This window comes from Podarcis cretensis, assembly GCF_951804945.1.
Source record: "Podarcis cretensis genome assembly, chromosome: 12".
Taxonomy (NCBI): Eukaryota; Metazoa; Chordata; class Lepidosauria; order Squamata; family Lacertidae; genus Podarcis; species Podarcis cretensis.
Window position 1 is genome coordinate 23218532 of NC_137181.1, and position 21482 is coordinate 23240013.

Here is a 21482-nt window from a genome sequence, read left to right on the forward strand (position 1 = left end):
TCAGAATGTTTTAAGTTTACACAGTGAGATGGCGGCCCTCCTTACGCATGTGGGGCTGGAGAATGATGTTCCTTTACCCAGAGCTCAGATGGAAGAGACACTTTCCATGCACAGCAGCTACTACTGCTAATAACTCCTGCTCCTGTAAACACGCCTGACCCCCTTTTGACAGTCGCTAATAACACTGGTGGAGCATTGACAGTGCTATAATTACTCTCAAAAATATGGCCATGTATATGTGACCTTGCCTTAAGACCCAGGCTGAATTTAAAGCAGTGACCTCAAAGGGAAGGGCTCTGAGGCTTTTAACGAAACCCCTGCGCAATACATTTTCCCCTGTCAGGATGTTGTAATCTAAACAAACTCCTGGAAGGTTTCGAGGCTTCTGAGCTTATAGGGTGGTAGCCATCAACCTCCGGTGAAGATTGTGGGCCCATTCATGCATTGCGCTCCTCAAATTTCAAGGAGGATCTTGTCTCTTCTTTTCTATCCCTGTTGGGATTTTAGAAAGCAGCGTCCGGCAGGCTGGGTTTTAATTATTGCTTTCCGTTCACTTGTTTCGCGGAGAGTCCATCTTTGCTCAGATACTTCTGTGTGACAGACTGTGCGTAAGACTGAAAGACACTTCAGTCTCCAAGGGAACTGCCTGAACTATGATAAGCTGCTTTTGCCCTCATTGGGGACACTCTTTTCCTATTACTGTTTTCACAACCTTAGACTTGATCTGCACCTCGGGTGACAGCTGCTTGTTTAATTGGCTGTCGCTGACATTCCTTCAGGGTTGTCACAAGTGTGGAGAGGCAATGCCCAGAGAGAGAGAAAATATTGCATGTATGTGCTGTGTGCCTGTGTGTGGGCCTGACAGGCGCTTTCTCATATTCTTTCTGGTATACCATTATTTTTCGTACCACTGCAAATGCATGAGGGGTGGGGAGCGGGATATATATATATATGGTGTGATCACACACAGACCATGATACGGGATGAGAGGGATCATGTGTGTGTGTTTTGTGTGGAAAATACCTTCCCTGTAGCAGAAGCACCAAACCGCGCCAGCATTTTCATTATGATTCCAATATTCCCGTTATCACAAAAGCTGGCAGTTTTAATGACAAACGGCTGTCATCGCATAAAGCATTTTAAGAACTAATAAACCTCTCCTGAATACCAGGGTGAATCATATTAGGGCTGAATTCCTGAATTCATTAGTAAAATCAAATAGTGTGTGGTAGGAATATATATTCTGAAATCTATTCAACGTAACTTGATTCTACGCTGTCGGGAATAACGTGGCGAGCAACTCTCTGTCTCCTGCCGTAGCTTTTCAGCCATCACGCAGCCTCCTCTGCCCTTTTGTGTTCCTAAGCCTGTAGATTTGCATATCATTTTAGATTTGCATATTTTAATTTTCAGGCTTGCTTGTATTTCACAGTTGACAGGTTGGTATTGCTTTTTCATATTAATCCCAGTCAGATGCAGAAGTTAACGAAAAGGCAGGGTGCTTGTGGGTGGGTGGGGGAAGCCCCAGAAACCAAACATTTGAGTGGTGATCACTTTATATTTGTCAGCAGTTAGTGGTTCCTCATGTCTGATCCCTCATGCCATGCCGGCAATCGAACACTGAAGGACGATGCCCACATTGTGTGGCTACATTGAAATACTTTATTGTCACTTGTATACAGTGAGATTTCACATGTGTCTCCCCACCCTCACCCCATTGGGAATAGAGTTTGCTTTCCCATGGGCAAATGCGAGGCTGTTAGCATGTGTGCAGAAACAGAGTTTTGAGGTATCCCAGAATGAATGATGAGGCTCTTGTCTGGCCCATGGTGAAGCCCTTGCATGACCTGTTCACTGTGAGCAAACTACAATTCAGTCATGGTTTCAAAAACACAAACAGATGTTTTCACTTTTCCTCTTTGATTTGCCCCTCTGGAACAGGCCCGGGCCCAGTTTATTCCATGTTTAAAAACCCAGTACATTTTTTAAAAAATGGTTTGGCAACTACTCATGATAGTAACAACTTCCATAAGGGTAGTTTTAATAGTAGTTGCAGCAAACACAGCCAGGAGCTTTGTGACTCCTCTGCTGGTACAGTGGTACCTCAGGTTAAGTACTTAATGTGTTCTGGAGGTCCGTACTTAACCTGAAACTGTTCTTAACCTGAAGCACCACTTTAGCTAATGGGGCCTCCTGCTGCTGCCGTGCCGCCGGAGCCCGATTTCTGTTCTCATCCTGAAGCAAAGGTCTTAACCTGAAGCACTATTTCAGGGTTAGCAGAGTCTGTAACCTGAAGCCTATGTAACCTGAAGCCTATGTAACCTGAGGTACCACTATATAAGATTTTGAGGGGTACAGTGGACAGCTGCGGGCAATATGCACTCTTGAAGACCATCAAGCTTTGCCTGGCAATAGTGTAGGTCCAGTGCAGGGTCCCACTGAGAAATCAAAGAAATGCTACGTCACATGATCTACAGTTATTGTGCAACTGTCCTATAGACCCTAATAATGCACTGAAAGGCAGGGTGTCAAAAATTTAAACAAGCAACATTTGTGTACTATATACAACCAAAGTGAGACAAAAAGCAGCAGCAGCAGCAAAACTTATTCAATACATCCTTTCCTACTATCCTTAACATTCCCACACTTTTTGCAGTAAGGAAAGTGAAAGATAAATGTACTAGAAAGTATGGTAAAACATTCCATTGACGGGAAGCTGCATAACCTCTGGACAAACAAATCAGGATAAATGCTCAATAATCAATATATTTGGAAGTGAGACTAGCGCCATGAGAACTCAGTTGACTTCTCTAGGAAGAGGGAATTAATTTTTAAAAATCAGGTTTGCTGTGTAGATTTGCTTCTAGAGGGGCTGACTATCCAAGCTCCCCCTGCTGATTGCAGTAGATGACATCAGAGTAACAGAGATCAAAGCTGCATTAAAGTAAGCAGTGAGCCAGGCACGATTGGAAGCCTGCCTTCTCTCCTTTAAAAAATGAAGAGTGTGCTTGGCTGCCTTTGCAAATATCTATTTCTATACGGCCTGAAAATGGAGAGAGCTTGGAGTTCGAAGGAACAATGTTCCTCAGTCCTATTCTGCAAAACCATCCAGTAACATGATTCAGTGGCCTTTCGCGTTTCTTTTCTGCGGTGGCTCTGGGAGAAAGAAGTGTGCAGCTTATCGGCTCCCACTGCTCTGCCACACTGTGAAACCAGACACCCCTTGAAGGGGCCCACGGCAAAGCATGAAAAGATTAATAAGAATATTGCTCAGCGTTTGGCGGGTAGCTATGGGTTACCTTGCTGCCGACTCGCATTACCTCTGAGTTTTCGCTGCATATCCAGCAATACTAGCTGTGTGTCCTCCTTATTGCTCGGACGCCAGAGCAGGATACCCAAGGTAGCTCATGTTTTTATATAAATAAAAGTCGTCCCTGGCAAAAACTTTGCAAGTGCTGTTCTTTTAGTCATGCAGAGACATAATAATGGAGTGAACCAATCAACTATACAGTGGTACCTCGGGTTAAGTACTTAATTCGTTCCAGAGGTCCGTACTTAACCTGAAACTGTTCTTAACCAGAAGCACCACTTTATCTAATGGGGCCTCCAGCTGCTGCCGCGCCGCCAGAGCACGATTTCTGTTCTCATCCTGAAGCAAAGTTATTAACCTGAGGTACTATTTCTGGGTTAGCGGAGTCTGTAACCTGAAGCGTATGTAACCTGAAGCATATGTAACCTGAGGTACCACTGTACAACTGTTACAGATATGAGTCCATTCTTCATTGGATTGCATACTGGGCAGTTTTAAATGAGACAGTTTTTAATACCTCATAATAACTGGAGATATCGGTGGTTGTCATCTGGAGAAGCAATCTTGTATTCTGGAAAAGCGAGGGGCACTGATTACGCCCGGCTCTCTTTATATGGCACCCCTGGCATGGCATTCACCTTTGGGGAAACTTAAACTGGAACTTAATCCTGGCAAGAGAGAAGAACAGTTAGGTACAAATACAGCTGATTTGGAAGAGGTGGCTTAGCCTGTATACAGTGGTACCTTGGTTCTCAAACTGAATCCGTTCCGGAAGTCCGTTCCAAAACCAAAGCGTTCCAAAACCAAGGCATGCCATAGAAAGTAATGCAAAATGGATTAATCCGTTCCAGACTATTATTATTATTATTATTATTTATTTTAAATCATATTTATTAAGTTTTTAACAAAAAGAAAAAGGGTTACCAAAGAGTACACAGTAAACAAAAAATACAAAAAGAATACAAAAACCAAAATTTAACATAAAAAGAAAAAATGAAAAAATAAAAATCCCTCATTCTGATATCTTATCATTCATTTGCTTATTTTCATGACTTCCTCACGCCTCCCTTTTTTGTATTCCAGTTAAATAGTTATTTCAGCAAATCCATACCCTCTTTATTTACTCTTAATTTACTCTTAATTCTTTGTCTTCACCTAATATAACTTCAAATTTTCATCTAATATCAATCCAATTTTACCTTATTGCTAAAACCACTTCATTTCATTCCAGCATCATTAACATTCAAAAATTTTATAGTGTTTCTGTAAATAATCTTTGAATTTCTTCCAGTCCTCTTCCACCAACTCTTCTCCCTGGTCTCGGATTCTGCCAGTCATTTCCGCCAATTCCATATAGTCCATTACTGTACTTTCATCTGCCATTCTTCCAGGGTGGGTAAATCTTGTGTCTTCCAATCCGTTCCAGACTTTTAAAAACAACACCTAAAACAGCAATTTAACATGAATTTTACTATCTAATGAGACCATTTATCCATAAAATGAAAGCAATAATCAATGTACTGTACTATATGAAATAATACAGTATTGTAGATGATAAAAAAAAAAATTAAAAAAATCTTACCTGCACTGATGAGAGTCATTGTTTGGATGGAGGGCTTCTATCCATTTCTGCAGTCACACAATCAGTCAGTAACTAAACTAGGTTCCACACAGTCACAAAAACAAATTAACCGAAAAAGCCTCAAAGACAAAAAGGCAAAATAGCAAAAACAAAAGCACCAAACTTAATCTGTTCTGGAAGTCCATTTGACTTCCAAAATGTTCGAAAACCAAGGCACAGCTTTTGATTGGTGCAGGTGCCCCGGGAAAAATAGCCGACAGCCGCATCGGACATTCGGCTTCTAAAAAACATTCAAAAACCGGAGCACTTACTTTCGAATTTTTGCCGTTTGAGTACCAAGGTGTTTGAGAACCAATGTACCACTGTATCTCTAATGCAGGGCCAGGGAACCTTTTCTCACCTGAGATCTACAATCCTCCCCATGTAACCTTCCAGGTTCTGCGTGCTAGTAGCAGGACCCAAGCATCATTCCCCCCCCCCACCAGGCCCAGTGCAAACATGTAACATAAGCTTCCACCTGCTCAGTTTCATCGCATCCATACAAACACGTGAGCCGTGATAAAAAGCTTTTCTTTTAATTATGTTTTCTACCTGTCTGAAGTTATACTAGGCCAAACGGCTGCTAATCTACCATACCTTGCCCCCTTTATGTGTGCCTGTTTTAATATAACACCCAGTCTGAATAAGAGCCCCTCCAGAGATTATATTTATTGCTCATTTATGATGATTTATGCTCACGATTCTATAATGGTGGCTATACACAATTGCACTCTCAGTGCCATTTGCACTTGCCGTTATACTTCTTTGGCTATGATCAGTGCATGCCCCGTAGTTTAAGGATAAAAAGCCATTACTTTTTTAAACTACAAATGTTCCAGTTCTCCTTTTTTTCAAGAGCAGCTTTTAATGGCTGGCAATGGGCTGTGGGGGGTAGGCAGGAGATATGTCAAAGTTGTCTTTTCTCCACACACATCCTTTCTAGTGCAGAAGCATCCCATGAGTGGAGTTCTGTTCACAGGAACGTTAAATCCAATCCTTTATGTTGCTTGTTTAGTCGTTCAGTCGTGTCCGACTCTTCATGACCCCATGGACCAGAGCACGCCAAGCACTCCTGTCTTCCACTGCCTCCCACAGTTTGGTCAAACTCATGTTACTAGCTTTGAGAACACTATCCAGCCATCTCGTCCTCTGTCATCCCCTTCTCCTTGTGCCCTCCATCTTTCCCAACATCAGGGTCTTTTCCAGGGAGTCTTCTCTTCTCATGAGGTGGCCAAAGTATTGGAGCCTCAGCTTCAGGATCTGTCCTTCCAGTGAGCATTCAGGGCTGATTTCCTTCAGAATGGAGAGGTTTGATCTTCTTGCAGTCCATGGGACTCTCAAGAGTCTCCTCCAGCACCATAATTCAAAAGCATCAATCCTTTATACATAACAGTAATTAATAATATACAATAAGCTGGTCTCTGTTTTGTAGGCTTGATGTGTGGTTTTTTTTAATTGACATGTTGTCTATTTTATATTGTATTTTAATTTCCTGTAGGCTGACATGTAGGTTTTTGAACCAAAAGCCATACGTTGGCCATTAATAAGTCATTGACTTAATCAAGTAAAACTCCACAATTGTGTCAGCTGAAGGAGTTGAAACAAAACCTGGATTTGAAATATTTCAGCCAATTATTTAACTGAAGGAATATTACAAGCTGTCCTTGTTTTAAAATAGTAGTTGCCAAATATACAGAATGCGGCAGTAAGACTGGTGACTAAGTTTTGCAAATAAGTTTTTTTCCTATTGTAAACATAATTATTTAAATGTTATTTTTCTTTAAAAGACTAAGCTTCTTGACCTCAGTATTACACTGATTATTTTGAAAACAGAAGCCCTTCATTCCTCCAGAAAACAAAAGCCAAGTTTTATCATAGTAACTTAGTTACTATTGAACGTTTTCAAAATATTTTTGCAACTTCCTTCATTATCTCCAAAATGTCTACATAAAGAGAATAGTACTCACAGCCTGTCACTTTGTGGTGCTAACAAGGTTCTAAAAATATAAATGCTTTTGAAAAGGAGGTTTAATGCCATATTGTTGAGTACGTTAATAGGCAAGCATGTTAATGAAGCAATGCAAATACTCATAAACCAATTCCATTTTGTGTTTCAAAACACAATTGTGTGCCATATCTTATGTTGCTTTATCAAACTCAGTAGAATTTCTTCCTCAAATTACTCCCATTATGGTATAAGAACTTACTTGCCTTGGGAACTACCTCTGCAAATCTATTTCCCTTTGGGTAGCAATTATAAGGAACTCTTAGTGACCCTTGTTTGTTCATACTGTATACTTAATTACAGGTGTTCCCACAACATTTGAAGCTACTAGTATTCGGGTATTAATGAAGTTTTATCTGTTGAATTGCCTCACCTTTTTATGAGAGATCCCTGGGATTAACAGACCCAAGAACATGAGTTTGCTTAATACCTATAGATACAGACTATAGAGAACTTCATACAGTGGTACCTCGGGTTAAGTACTTAATTCATTCTGGAGGTCCGTTCTTAACCTGAAACTGTTCTTAACCTGAAGCACCACTTTAGCTAATGGGGCCTCCTGCTGCTGCCGCGCTTCCGGAGCACGATTTCTGTTCTCATCCTGAAGCAAAGTTCTTAACCCAAGGTACTATTTCTGGGTTAGCAGAGTCTGTAACCTGAAGTGTATGTAACCTGAAGCGTATGTAACCTGAGGTACCACTGTACTAAGGACTCCCCCCCCCCTTAAAGTAGGGTATATGGCTACCCTGCTAGCAAGTAAAAAAGTGAGATATATCTATAGATACTGTATATAGATATATATTCCTAGAATCTGAATATTAAATGGAAAAAGGCAACAACAAAAAAGATAATCCTTAATTAGCATAATTTCTCATCTGTAGCAGGTTGTCTAGGAATTAGTGAACATTAGCATATTATCTGCTACGCTGGTTCAGGAGTGAACATTTCAAATACTCAGGGCATTTCCCAGCATTGGGTAGAAGCCTGTTTGTGCACCATACTGCTGGGAAATGGGGGAGCCAGCCAGACTCCTGACAATAACATACCTGCGTCTGCTCTGCCTTGTTGTTGGGCAGACTAGGCTAGGTGTAATGCTTCTGCAACCAAGCTTGGGTGGCAGCATCATACAGGGAGAAACAGAGGGAAGACTTCTCCTACTTTGTCCACTTTGGGCCTACGTAATGAGCTGAGGCCTGCAACTCAACTTCAGCCCTTTTCAAGCTGCTGGGAACGAAGCAGTAGTGATACAAGTGGAGGATGCAGCTGTATGAGAGCAATGGGAGAGGGAAGCGCCTGCATCTGGAGATAGGGTAGCATAGATGGGCCAGATAGAAATTGCTGGTGGTTTTTTCCTCCCTCTTCCCAACACACTCCCCACTACTGGTGCATACTATCCTGAACTTCTTGAGAACTTATGGAGTGAATGCCTGAACAGGGCTGCTGCCTGGGACATTTGTGTTTCCCCAGCATTCCTTTAGCCAAACACCCTCTCTTGGGTTTTAAATCAGTGGAGGGCAGGCCATTAGTAGCCAGTGAAGGCTGCTTCATTAGGGCAAATGGGGCACACACACCCAACCTCATTCTGCCTTTAGGCAGTCCACACCTGCCTGCCTTCTTACCGCCAACCAGTCCAGGGGATGGCACTGGCTGTCAGCATCATCTTCCTTAGCCCCTATACAACTCAACCAAAGTGGTTGTGGAGGACAAAAGTGTAAGTAGCAGTTTGCACCTGTCACTGGCTCTGGCACCACCCTCCTTGCCTTCTGCCCTACTGGTCTCACCAGCCACCACTGGAACTGAGAGAACGGAGCCTTTGGCAATGGTGTGGTGGTGTTTGGGGTCCCTTGGCAGTATGAGAATAAGCATGTTACAACGTTGGGGGTTGTGGAAGCATAGTTAATCATGTTGTGAGCTATTGTTGGTCCAGGCCAGTGCATTGCCTCCTTCCTGGCTCCTTCCACTTCTCTCAGTGCAGGTGAACAAACAAGCAAGGGCAGAGCAGCTTGTGTTTTTCTTGATTCTTTTAAAAGTGAGTTTCAGTTTGAAACACAATCTCTCTGCAGGCTCGCCTTGCTTTGAAAAGTGAGAACAGTACAGTGGGAGATATTTATAATTTCCTTGGCCTTTCCCAAGATGGTCATACAGATGAGAAGCACATGTTCTGCTCTTTGTGTACAGCAAACATCAAGCAATCTGGTGGCCAGAATAGAGTTGCAAGGAAAATAAATATGCAGACTTTCACTCTGCCATGCAGCACAGCAGAGCATATCTCTTCCCCTTTTTGTTTTGGCATCTTTTGCAAACAAGCAAAAATAAGTCTTTTACATTTAAATATACAGTGGTACCTCGGGTTAAGTACTTAATTCGTTCCAGAGGTCCGTTCTTAACCTGAAACTGTTCTTAACCTGAAGCACCACTTTAGCTAATGGGGCCTCCTGCTGCTGCCGCGCCGCCAGAGCACGATTTCTGTTCTCATCCTGAAGCAAAGTTCTTAACCTGAAGCACTATTTCTGGGTTAGCGAAGTCTGTAACCTGAAGCGTATGTGTCAGGGGCTCAGGAGCAGAAGCACAGGAAAGAGGGGAGATGGAGAGCGAAGGGGAAGAATCTGAGGGCAGCGTAGGAGAAGATGACAGTGGCCCGAGAGATTCCATGAGCCTCTCCAGAGAATCGGAAGATTCACAGAAGGGGGCGCCGGTGGCCAGGGCAAGGGGGGTCCCAAGGGGGACACTCCAGAAGCAAGGGGCCAGCGGGGACTCCCAGAGCAGCAGTTGGAGATCAGGACCAGCTTCCCCACCTGAGCATAGTGGGGGGGAAGAGTCCCAGGTATCGGGGGTAGCGTCTCCCCCAGCAGGGAGAGAAGAGGAGTCAGGGCTGACCACGCCTCCATCGGAGAGTCAGGCAACGGAAGGGAGGTCAGGTCCAGCTAGCAACCCGGAAGAGGGAAGCAGTGACAGAAGCAGTGTAACGGTCAGGAGGAAGGTCACTGGGTTGGCGCGAGAGCCAAGTTCAAAAGTACAGGCGCACAGGGCAGCAGAGAACGAGGATTGGGAACCGGGTCCTAAAGCCCGCAGGAGGCAGGGGGAGGAGTCAGGGGACTCAGCGTCAGAAGAGTCCAGAAAGGGGAATGCCCCAGCGGACAGGAGGACCCAGAGGAGAAGAGAGCAGAGGAAGAGGTGGAGCAGGGCTAGAATCTTAAACTGGTGTCAGGGGGGAGGAGATTCAGACGGAACTTCGGCGGTCTAGGGTTTAAGACGTAGAGCTGCGCGCTACGGCTTTGGAATGGAAACTGAACTTCAATAAAGACTTTTGTATATAACGACGACCTGGCGTTGGTCCTCTGTGAGCTGGGACCTTGGGCAGCTCTGACAGTATGTAACCTGAAGTATATGTAACCTGAGGTACCACTGTATAGTGAATACAGTGGGGGAAATTCTAATCTGCACTTCTCAAACTAACATGTGAACTGAAAAGCAGCTGTCCTCTGAAACTCACACTTCTCTGAATCTTGTAATGCAGTTATTCAACCCAAAACTTGTATACAAGCATGTACATATTAGGGGAAAGTGTGCATTAAAATGCATATATTGGCAAAACTTAAACATTTGCCTAATATGCTTTTAAAATTTATCTTAGATAAAATTACGTATAAGTCTACATAAATACAAGGAGAAACATGCACTGAAATGCTGAGAAATTGTTGTGTGTGTTTTTTTTTAAAGTGCAAAACATGTGCTAATTGAACTTAAGGATGGAAAGAATGAGTAGCAGAAATAAACCAAAACTGGCAGATTCAGCCATCCATCTAGAGCAGTATCATACCAAAGTCATAGCTTTCCCCCCAATAAGTGTGCTGAGAGTTGTTAGGAGATTCTTGTTCCCCTAACGGAACTACGATACCCAGAATTCCTTGGGAAGAGGGATAAATTGTTAAACCACTCTGAGAATTGTAACTCTGTGGAGGGAATAAAGGTAAAAGGTAAAGGACCCCTGACAGTTAAATGCAGTAGCAGGCGACTCTGCGGTCGCGGTGCTCATCTCGCTTTACAGGCCGAGGGAGCCAGCGTTTGTCCGCAGTTTTTCCGGGTCATGTGGCCAGCATGACTAAGCCGCTTCTGGCGCAATGGAACACCGAACACCTCGAGTTACAGAAGCCTTAGGTTACAAACGCTTCAGGTTTACAAACTCTGCTAACCTGGAAGAGTTACCTCAAGTTTAGAACCAGGATGAGAACGGAAATCGTGTGCCGGCGGTGCAGCGTCAGCAAGAAGCCCCATTAGCAAAAGCACGCCTCTAGTTAAGAACATTTTCAGGTTAAGAACGGACCTCCGGAACGAATTAAGTTCGTAACTAGAGGTACCACTGTACTTCTCTTAGTTCAATATGTGCTGTGCCCACTCTGCGTTTGTAGACACACCTGCTCCTTTGGCTGAGTGGGACTCTAGACCTCAAAGTCGTAGCCTAACAGCACTACGGTTTACAATAGTACAGTCACCACCTATCCACCTTTACTTAATCCTTGCCTAATGCAAATTTCACAGCAATTCTTCTAAACCAAAAGCAGGAGCAAAGTATGATATAGCAAAATGATAAATAAGGGGAGAAATGAAGCCAGAATAACTACTAATGGCAGGGGACAGAAAACAGGGTCAACGTGAGGGAAGATAAATTCTGTGATGGTAGCAGCTGGGGGCTTCCACAGTTTGGGCCAGTCTCAAAGAGTCCAAAATATTTTATGTGGGGAGAAGCAACAACTTTGCCACTGAGCTGACTTTTATATTCTGTTCTGTTTCAGCTTAGAAATCTCATCCTTTTTAAAAATAGCATGTCCAAAGCATGTTTAAACAGTCAGGTTACCAACTTTTACTGTAAAATAGTCAGGGATGCATTGTCCATTTTATATATTAGTTGCTGCTGTTGAAGAAACAAAGATGTGCCGCTAACAATGGTTGTTTTTGTTCCTCATGAGCAATTTAACCACTGCATTGCATATACTTTACTCAAAAGTTGTGCAAAGAGCTCATACTGTTAACCTGTAATATATTCCTCTTTAGTAGATCTGCATACTTTGGATGGTTTGCTTTACCTTTTGTCTTCATAGACCTTGCTAGATTGGGTGCCTCTGCAGATGCATTTTATAAAATTAAGTTGTCTACATATACTTTAAAGAATGTGTTTAACTTAATGTGTAGCTGGCCCCAAGTCAAATGGAAAGGATCATCAAACAAAAAGGAAGGAAATATACTTATTGACATCCAGTAATGGTGTACTAAGTGGTTGTGCTGAAGAAGCAAACATAGTACTATATAATAAAAGCAGTATGTTGTGACATTCGTTGCAATCTGCATTTTACTTGTCCATGAATAATACAGGTGATTGCAGTGTAAGTATTCCAGAATGTTGACATTCCTGTTGACAACTCAGTTGTATTTGTACAGCTAAAGAGATGTGGAAGGGGAATTTGAGGTCTCCGTAGTTTTCTCTTGTATGGTTAGCGTAAACATCACTGTGCAAGCCAATAATGGATTTTAGCCTGCTCAACTCAAACTGATTCATGCTGTTTTGCAATACATTTTTTTAAGGTTTAAAAAATACAACACAGGTGCTGTGAGGATAGGAACATCCTTAGCTTTTCCATCTTTCAAAATTACCAAAGACTCAACACTATCAAGTCCACAGGAATTTAAATTTGTTAGGATGTGGCTTTGGGGAAAGCATAATCCAGCAAACAATTATGTAGCATTATGTTATTACATACAAAAGCTACCTTACCAATGAATCAGCCTTTTAAATACCTGTAAACTAATTAGAAGTGCCTGGTCATAGGTACTATTTAGCAGAGCAATTCACCAGATTGCTTTCTGTCCAACAGTCTTTGGCCTCACTGACGAGACAATGTCCAACTTACATATTTATCCCCCACATTCCTAATTATTTCACAGCTTTTCTGACATCCATAGAGTGAAAACAGGCCACCTCCATGCACAAATTCCCCACTCTTAAAATGTGTTTACTGAAACAGCAACAACCGCAGTTCCATGGAGTTTTAAACAAAGGTTGCTTCCAGTTTGTTCAGAATTCATCCTGATTTGTTTGCACAAAGTTTGTGAGACGTTAGATGGCATTGGCTATCTACTGAGCATTCACTCTGGTTTGTTATAGGGCAATTCAACAACTGATGAAGAAGGGCAGTCTTCAGTCGCCACCTGCCATACCGCAGACAGCAGGGGCAGCTGAAGAAAGGACTTCCGAGGACAATCTCTGTGGATGGGCGCATTGTCAGGAGCAGGAATCAAGCATATGTCAGCAATAGAAAAACACGGTGTAAGTGCAGTTAACTTTGTATTCAAAGAAAACAGAACAGTGCAGGCCTAGTGATCCCAGCAGGTCTTCTCCAATAAGGCAGTTGTGAGGGCTGAAAGGTTCGCACCTTCTCACCACTCACTAAGGCTCCTGCTCTTCCCAAGCTATCGCAAACTGCGTCTGTGCACAACCAATCTCAGCTCAGCTCTTTTCATTTCTCTGTGTTCCAGACTGGGGGTAGGGGAGCTGGCCACCACAACAGAAGGGGGGGGGGAGACTCCCTGGATTCTTGAGCCTCCCTCCATTCTACCTCTTGGCCCACCTCCTCTCTGGCCTCTGCTTCTGCCTCTGGATTGCTTTCTGCCACAGCCTCTTCCTGCTCACTAAACCTTGTTACCTCTTCAGCGGCTGCTCCCTCTGATTACCTCTCCCAGTCTGCTCCCTCTGATCACTCATCATCATCCCACCACCAACCCTCTGGCTCTCAGCCTTCTTCCCTTGGGGGTTTCCTTGGGGGTTCCCCAGCTGCTGTCTCCCACCACGCAGCTGCATCCAGCCAGTCCATGACAGCAGTCCAACTGATACTTGGGTCCTAAGTCATGTAAGGGTTTAAATTGAGCTTAATAGCTGTCATAGTCTGCCCTGGCATACCTTGCCCTGAAGAAGGTGCAAAAGCAATAAACAAACACACAATAAACAAAAACACAGTGATGAAAAATCAACAAGCATTCTGTTAGCTTCTTTGATTAAATGAGTTATTGACATATAGTACATTGGCACTGGGACTGGGTTTGACCTTTCTAAATTCCAGATTTTAGCATGTTGAAACAACAGTGAGGATGCTATCATGATCAGTTAGGTCAGCATGTTGGGAGGCAGGTGGAGGGATGATAAATGTCCATCCTGGGCTATAACAAATCTTTGCCATGTCACTCTGTGGTCCTTTATACTGACCAAACTGGCTAAGAATCAGAAAGATCTGGAAATATATGCTAGTTTAAAATAAGGCAAGGCTAGGCTGACACAAGGAGGCTCCGAATCATCAGCCAGCACCAAGAATCAGGTTCATCCTCTTCTCCGAAACATGTTTTCTGTTCTTTATATATCCTTTAATTTAATCTTTTGTTAAACATGCCCAAATACTGTGCAACAGTAATAGTCTAATTGGTATTCACACTAACCCAAATTATAGGGCTGGCTCCAGCATGTGGCTTCTTTTTGCCAATGCCGATATTATTTATGTATTGTTTAAAAGGAAAGGGGGGAAAACAAGGAACTATTAATTTTTATACAATAGAGTGAACACTGGCAGTGTCACTTGGATTCCTGCTGGATTTTCTTGAGAACGCTTTCAAAATGTGCAAGCCAAATAAAAAACTGTACAGCTGCCATAAGCTTTGGAGCCAATTGAAAGTCTTTTTTTAAAACACACACACCAGATACTAGACACATGAATCTTTGTACTGATTAAAGAAATGATTGGCTAGAAGTATTTTGCATTATTTTAAAAGGTGCATTAGCTTCTTGATGAGAATGTTAAGTGATATATTATGATCTAAATTCCTGTCTTATTTGCATATAAATTTGACAGGCAGGATGTGTGCATCCATAGTTATACACAAGATCTACATCCCATTTTATTTTACTATTTCATTCTAATATTTGCTTAAAAAGGATTATAATTTTTTCCTTTTTAAAGGGATGTGTTATGAACTGCCAGGGAAATTCAGCATTTTAAGTTTATGTTGCAGTTTATTTAGGTCTGAGTTAACTCTATTGATACTACTCTGTATTACTTTCATACTGTTATTTTGCAAATGAACCAATCTAATCTAATACGCGAGAGCTGGCTTTCATGTGCTATCACAACTAGACACATTTCAAGTGACATGCTAAAAAGTCAAATCTGCCTGTGGCAGCAAATGCACACAACCAGTTCTTTATGGGTATGTAAGTCTCTGTATAGGCAAGCCTTTCCCCACTATCTCATGCCCAGCTGGTTGCGCAAAAAGGCATTAAGTACCAGTTATTTCAATGGAAATCACATTAAAATGTGAACCAGAATCTGTCCCAGCCAGCATAGCCAATGATCGAGGATGATGAGAGTTGACCAACTGATGTGCTGATCATGTTCATTTCTTTGGCCCCTCCAACAGGATGGCCAGTCTTACTCAGGCTCAAGTGCCCTGAACTAGCTGAGGCACAGGATTGCTACTGGTGGTGTATGGTTTGGTCTAGTTATCTTCTCCAAATTATGTAAGAAAGGCATCTTGAGAAGGGGACCAAAGAAAGAAAATGCTGAAGAAGGTGGCATTAAAAAACAACAACACTTTCTGGAGTGAATTAAGAGTTCCCACCTTTTCCCCAACAGCCCAGCCTTCCAGGTCATACCAGCTTACCAAGATTTTATAGGATGGAGTGCAATTGCTGGAACCCAAAAGGAAGAAGAAGGTTGGTGGAGGCGACAATCAAAATTATGATCGACAAAAGTAAACCTCACTCCTCTTGGTCACGAGATATTTAAGGCTGAGGTCAGTGACAAACATCATAAAAGAGCAGTCTTGGTGCTCATGACACCACCTTATCACTGAGCATCGAGGGAAGCCCAAACTTCTTTCAGAAGTAACACAAGACTTTTCCTCTTGGGTGCTTTTCATTGCTTAAGGCTAAGAGTGGCTAACTAAACCAACTGTTGTAGTCTGCACTAGCCCAGAAGACAGACAAGAATTTAAGGGTGTTTGTTATGTTAGCTTTGTAGCTTTTGTGCAGTGGCAAGACAGGCACCAAAGCAAAAAACTGCATGTTGGCTGAAGGAAATTGTCATATACATTCTGTTTGAATTAGTATGTAGTTTTTATTTGTTAGTATCCAGTGCTATCATTTTGAGTATGTGGAAAGTTGCCAAGGTGCAATTTGTAAATATTATTTTAAACATTCTCTCTTTCCGGAGTTGATCAGTTTTCAAGTAAAATTCAATGCCATGCTTATTTTCAGTTTCCCTTTAATCACTCACCACCTATCCTTTCAAACACTTTGTTACCCAAATCACAATTCTTTTGAAATCCACTCCTAAAAGTTTACAGAGACAAAAACTGTATCTTTGGGGGGGGGGAGGTGAAATACCCATCAATTTACCAGTTGCACCTTGGTTCTTCAAGGTGCCATGGAAAGAGTACTTATGTGGAGGTGGTACGGGGTCAGTGAAGAAGTGGGGTGAGGAAGTAGTTTGCCACTTGTTTGTTCATTTGAAGACAATTCCTACTTGGACTGGGTAATCTCAATCTGCACCTCTCTGCTGAAATGAACAAAGGCTATGCTGGTCCAGTGCTTACTGGATGAGGCTGTAAACCTCTCATTCTATTCTTTGTCTTAAGGACCTGATTGGACAAACTGCTCTGAAGACCACAGGTATATCCGGGAAGAGCACTGGCCCCTTCAGGTCCTCAGTAACTTCTGAGAAATGCAGGCCTCTTAACACAGCTGTGTAAAAGTCTTTGTTCTTAGGTAAGGTTTCCAGAAAACCAAGTGTAGATTAAAGATGGAAAGGGTATGCCTTCCTGTTGTCATAATTGATTGGGAACAGAAGAATATAGAAAGTTAAATATCTCCCAGACTAGAAATATGTTCACTTGCCACTCAAAAACACAGATTGGAAATAGGGGGGTGAGGAATGCTCTATCACCAATGATGAAGGGTTTATAGAACTGGCTGATAATTTTCTACCCTTTCCAGAAGTGCTTCAGAATATCCAGGGGAATAATATCTGAAAGAGAAACAAGGGTGCCTTGATTAAAAACTCAACATGCTAAATACCAAACTACCATTGAACACAGAATTACGCATACTTAAACCTGCTGAAAGAAATCAGTGGGATTAAGTGCATTTCACTCTGTGCTGGGTCGTGGCCAAAGATGACACATGATACATACCAGCATGTTTATGAGGAATAAATCAAAGAGTTAGGATTTCATCTTAAGCAAGTATGCAACTATTAGGGCATCAGTCTTTAGTTAATTAGGTAATTGGCTGGCTCTATCAGCTAGAACATTTTAAAATAATAATTTGTGGGCCAATATATTAGGGGCACCCATTTTTTATTTTTTAAAAATCAAAACAACTACTTATAAAAACTGTAAATGGGAAGAACCATCTTAGGAGATTCCTCCAAATATAGGGTGAGAGAGCTGGACTCCATGTGGTACGTCAACAAGGACTTTTCTCTGCCTTGAAGCTCCCACCACTCAGTTTCACTGGATGACTCTGGCTTTAAGTATTATGCAAGAGGGTGAGAAACATCTCTCTGTCCAGTTTCTCCACGTCATACAGCATGTCATATACAGTACTGCTATCATGTTCCCCTCATTACCCACCTTTTTTCCAAAGTAAAAAACGTTTTTGCTAGCTGTGAAGGCCTCCCCCCCCCATAACAGTTCAAGCTTCAGGGCCCCCAAAAAAATTAGGTCCACCACTGCTCAAACCTTGTAACTTTATATTGCAGAATGGATTAGATGTCCACTAGATATTAACAAGACAAGTCTATACATGTCTACTCAAAAGTAAGTCCCACTGAGTTCAAGAGAATTTGCAACACAATCCTAACAACTACTTATTCAATGGAATTTATCCTCAAGGAAGTGGGATTAGGATTGCAGCCTATGTTATTTTTTTTAACCTTCCACATCTTCTGTGCTGTGTATTATGGTCCTAGTCATTTGCAATTTGATGTTACTGCCTAGGAAATGGAACCATGTGTTTGGGCCTGTGCAGGGGTTGATTAGTTCTAAAGACATTTTACGCTGGTCACTATGTATCTGAATCCCTCCCTCCACTGGCCCAACTCTGCTTGTCCTGGTATAATATGTCAAGAAAAAGAATTACACATTCCCCTTCACCATTTGGAGAGGACAAATGTGAGTCTTCAGGATCATCACTAATAATAAATAATAAGAATACTATACAGTGGTACCTCAAGTTAAATACTTAATTCGTTCCGGAGGTCCGTTCTTAACCTGAAACTGTTCTTAACCTGAAGCACCACTTTAGCTAATGGGGCCTCCTGCTGCCGCCGCGCCGCTGGAGCACGATTTCTGTTCTCATCCTGAAGCAAAGTTCTTAACCCGAGGTACTGTTTCTGGGTTAGTGGAGTGTGTAACCTGAAGCGTATGTAACCCGAGGTACCACTGTACTGCCCTCCATCCAAGGATCACAGGGTAGTTTACAATATATCTGAGGTAATTATGAATACATAATTATGAATACATAGTATTCACACCATTTTTTAAAAAAATATTTGTCGTTCGGTCTTTCTATCCAGAAAGAGGCCTTTGACCCTTGCTGTGAATCTTGCTCTCCTCCATTCTCACTGAAACCTGAAATTGTACCCTCTGCTCTATTACAGCTTTGCTTAGCGATGACAAAGAAAAACACAAGCATCCAAAGGCTTCCCTCTGGAGAATTTGCTTAATGTTGTTTGGATCCCTTAAAGATTTTACTTGGAGGAATTTACTGCTGTCTAACGATTCCCTCTTGGGCATGCAATCAAAGTATAAAAATGTGTCCCAGCTTCCCTTAGATCCCAGCACAAAGGTCAGATTTAAAAGCAGTGTGTGGCATTTAAGACAAAACAAAAATCAACAGACAGTAAGAAACTGCAAAGCAAGAAGCAGGACAGAAACTAGTTTCTTAATGTTTCAAATGGCACTACTGTTGCCTTTTCTAGACAAAGGGTAAATAATTTATGAATGCAAAAATGAACAATAGCCTTAACTTCTCTAGGTGAAACTGCAAGGAAGTGGAAATATAAAATAAACAAGATGATATTTCAGTGGACCAACATCTGTTGGTGTGGGAGTATGCAAACCTTTGAGTAACAGAGAACACTAATACATTAACAATGTCTGAGTGCTATGTAAACAGAGAGTTTGCATAATTTCCCTCTTTCTGCTAGCAAATTGATGGTGTTCTCTCAATGAAACTACAATTCTATGCACACTTTCTTGGGAGTAAATCCCACTGAAACCAACAGGATTACTTCAGACTAAAAAGTCATGGGCTCAGACTATGTGCTTAACCTCCCCCTGCCAGTTAATACTGCACATCTTAAATCTTGAACACGAGATTAAAATAGACTGTCACATTGATCTAGCACAGGGGTCAGCAACCTTTTTCAGCCATGGGCTGGTCCACTGTCCCTCAGAGCATGTGGTGGGCTGGACTATATTTTTTGGGGGGGTGGAAGTAAACAAATTCCTATGCCCCACAAATAACTCAGAGATGCATTCTAAATAAAAGCACACATTCTACTCATGTAAAAACACGCTGATTCCCAGATGGTCCATGGGCCGGATTGAGAAGGCAATTGGGCCGCATCCGGCCCATGGGCCTTAGGTTGCCTACCCCTGATCTAGCACAAGGGTGGGGAAACCTATGACCCTCAAGGTATTGCTGGACTCCCATCATCCCCAGCCAGCTTGGCCAATGGTCAGGGATGTTCTGAGTTGCAGTTCAGCAACATCTGGAAGGCCGCACATACCTCTAGCACATCTGCCTACCAGGCCAGCATAATAAAATCTCTGACATCCACTTAATGATGTGCTCCGGTTTGGTGACAGAAGTTGAAGACACTGAACCATCTGAGGGATTTTCTTTTATGGGGAAATTCCAGGTCATTTAATTTTATTCAGTTTGCAGGTGAAACTTTCCCAGCTCCAACAGGACTGAGTTACAGAATGCTCTGGAAAATGCAGGTGACCAGCAGAGGGAGAGCAATCGCAGGGCATCTTAACCATCTGGAAGGAGCAATGGCCTGGCATAGGGATGGCCAAGTTCTTCCCTCTTTGTTAGCACAGAGCTGATTGGGAAGCCATTCAATTAGGCGTTCCTGGAGGAGGGACTATGGGGGCATGATGGGTCCGTTCCACTTTAGGAGCTTATGACTCAGACAGGCAGGAAATTTGGAGGCTACGAAAGTCCAGAAACTAAGGGGGAACGGGCTACAGCCATGTCCCTTACATCCTACTCCTCTCAATTTTCTTTTGTGGACAGGATAAAATCATATTGACAGCCAGACACTACATGCAATCCGTAGCCTAGCAAATCTAAAATCCTGGAGGGCTATTCCGTCTCCTCTGAGTGGATTTGCAACTGGAGTCCATTCCTCACATTTTCATTAGTGTCAACAGCTACCCTCTCTCTGCAGGAATTGGCTACCCAGCCCTTTGTGGTGTGGTGGGTGGACACTGTTCAGAAAGTGGTGTTACTGCCTACTTTGTGAACGTGCATCCTGAATATTGGGTCCAAGGACCTCAGGCCATCTAATAAGACTTCTAGATATAATCAAGTACCTTTGTGTACTCAGGAGTTGATTCTGTTAAAACCCTTTTTACCATCTGAGCAGCCCATCCCAACGCAGCCCACATCACAAATTGCTTTGGGAACTTCCCTCACTATCATATGTCATAAATGAAACTACAGCATCGTTTCCCACCCTTACCTGACTATTTCCTCTGGATAACAATTGTTAATTGTGTAGATATACTCTTGAAGAAGTGACCCAGCCTCTGCTTTTATCTCCTGAACCTTTTTAAGGCCTCCACTCGTTACAAAAAGGCGCCGTGCCTTGGAATCATGGGGCAGAACCTATTTAAAATGAAGCATATAATAGTAAGAAATTCAGCATTTCTTTCCAAAGGTTATTATCTCCTGTGAAGTTTTAATATTGAAAACAAAATTGAGGGACACCAAGAGCACTATCTAACAGAACGTTCTCCTCTGCAAGCCTTGCTGAGACAAAACGGAGGAGGGAAAGGGAACAATAGCAAAGGCACTTGTGCAGAAAAACATACCACTGGACTGTGCCCAGAGAGTGAAGAAGAACTGCAGACTCACACTTGCTCAGGGCACTTTCATTAACAAGCAGGAGGCTTAAAGCAGTTTTTGCTCAAATTGATTTGTACACGACTGCAAAACCTACAGTGGTCAGCATGCACATCTGAATTACAAATGCCTCTCTTCTGCTTCCTGTTCCACATTAGCAATCCTGATCCTATGTGCACATTAATAGCAGGAAGAAGGTGCAAAGGCAACTTTAGCTTTGCAGATAAAAAATTCCCTAGTTGGATTCAAAATATTCTGTTTTCTAAACTTGACATTCTCTTGACTGGCCTTCCCCAACCTAGTGCTGTCCAGATGTTTTCCAGTACTCTAAAACTCCTATCTCTGGCAGTTGATCATGTTGGCTGCTACT

General features: G+C 42.4%; 1 protein-coding gene and 1 long non-coding RNA gene across 4 annotated transcripts in view; one reads left to right on the forward strand and one right to left on the reverse strand.

Annotated features, from left to right (window-relative positions):
- Positions 1–16751, forward strand: part of LOC307199791 — a 34639-nt gene extending 17888 nt beyond the window's left edge. The window contains exons 3-5 of one of the 2 annotated variants that reach the window (XR_013832193.1): positions 13097–13258; positions 15609–15688; positions 16612–16717. This is a non-coding gene — a long non-coding RNA (uncharacterized lncRNA). Of the gene's footprint in view, positions 1–13096; positions 13259–15608; positions 15689–16611 lie in introns of both variants that reach the window. The other variant, XR_013832192.1, reaches the window with a different exon arrangement.
- The window catches only part of SPAG6 (sperm associated antigen 6), a 53754-nt gene continuing 48493 nt past the window's right edge, over positions 16222–21482 (reverse strand). For both annotated transcript variants that reach the window (XM_079947852.1, XM_079947851.1), the window contains 2 exons: positions 20730–20875; positions 16222–17000 (listed from right to left, as the gene is read on the reverse strand). In XM_079947852.1, the coding sequence (XP_079803978.1) occupies positions 16934–17000; positions 20730–20875 (213 nt within the window). In that variant the 3' untranslated portion in view covers positions 16222–16933. The remainder of the gene's footprint in view (positions 17001–20729; positions 20876–21482) is intronic.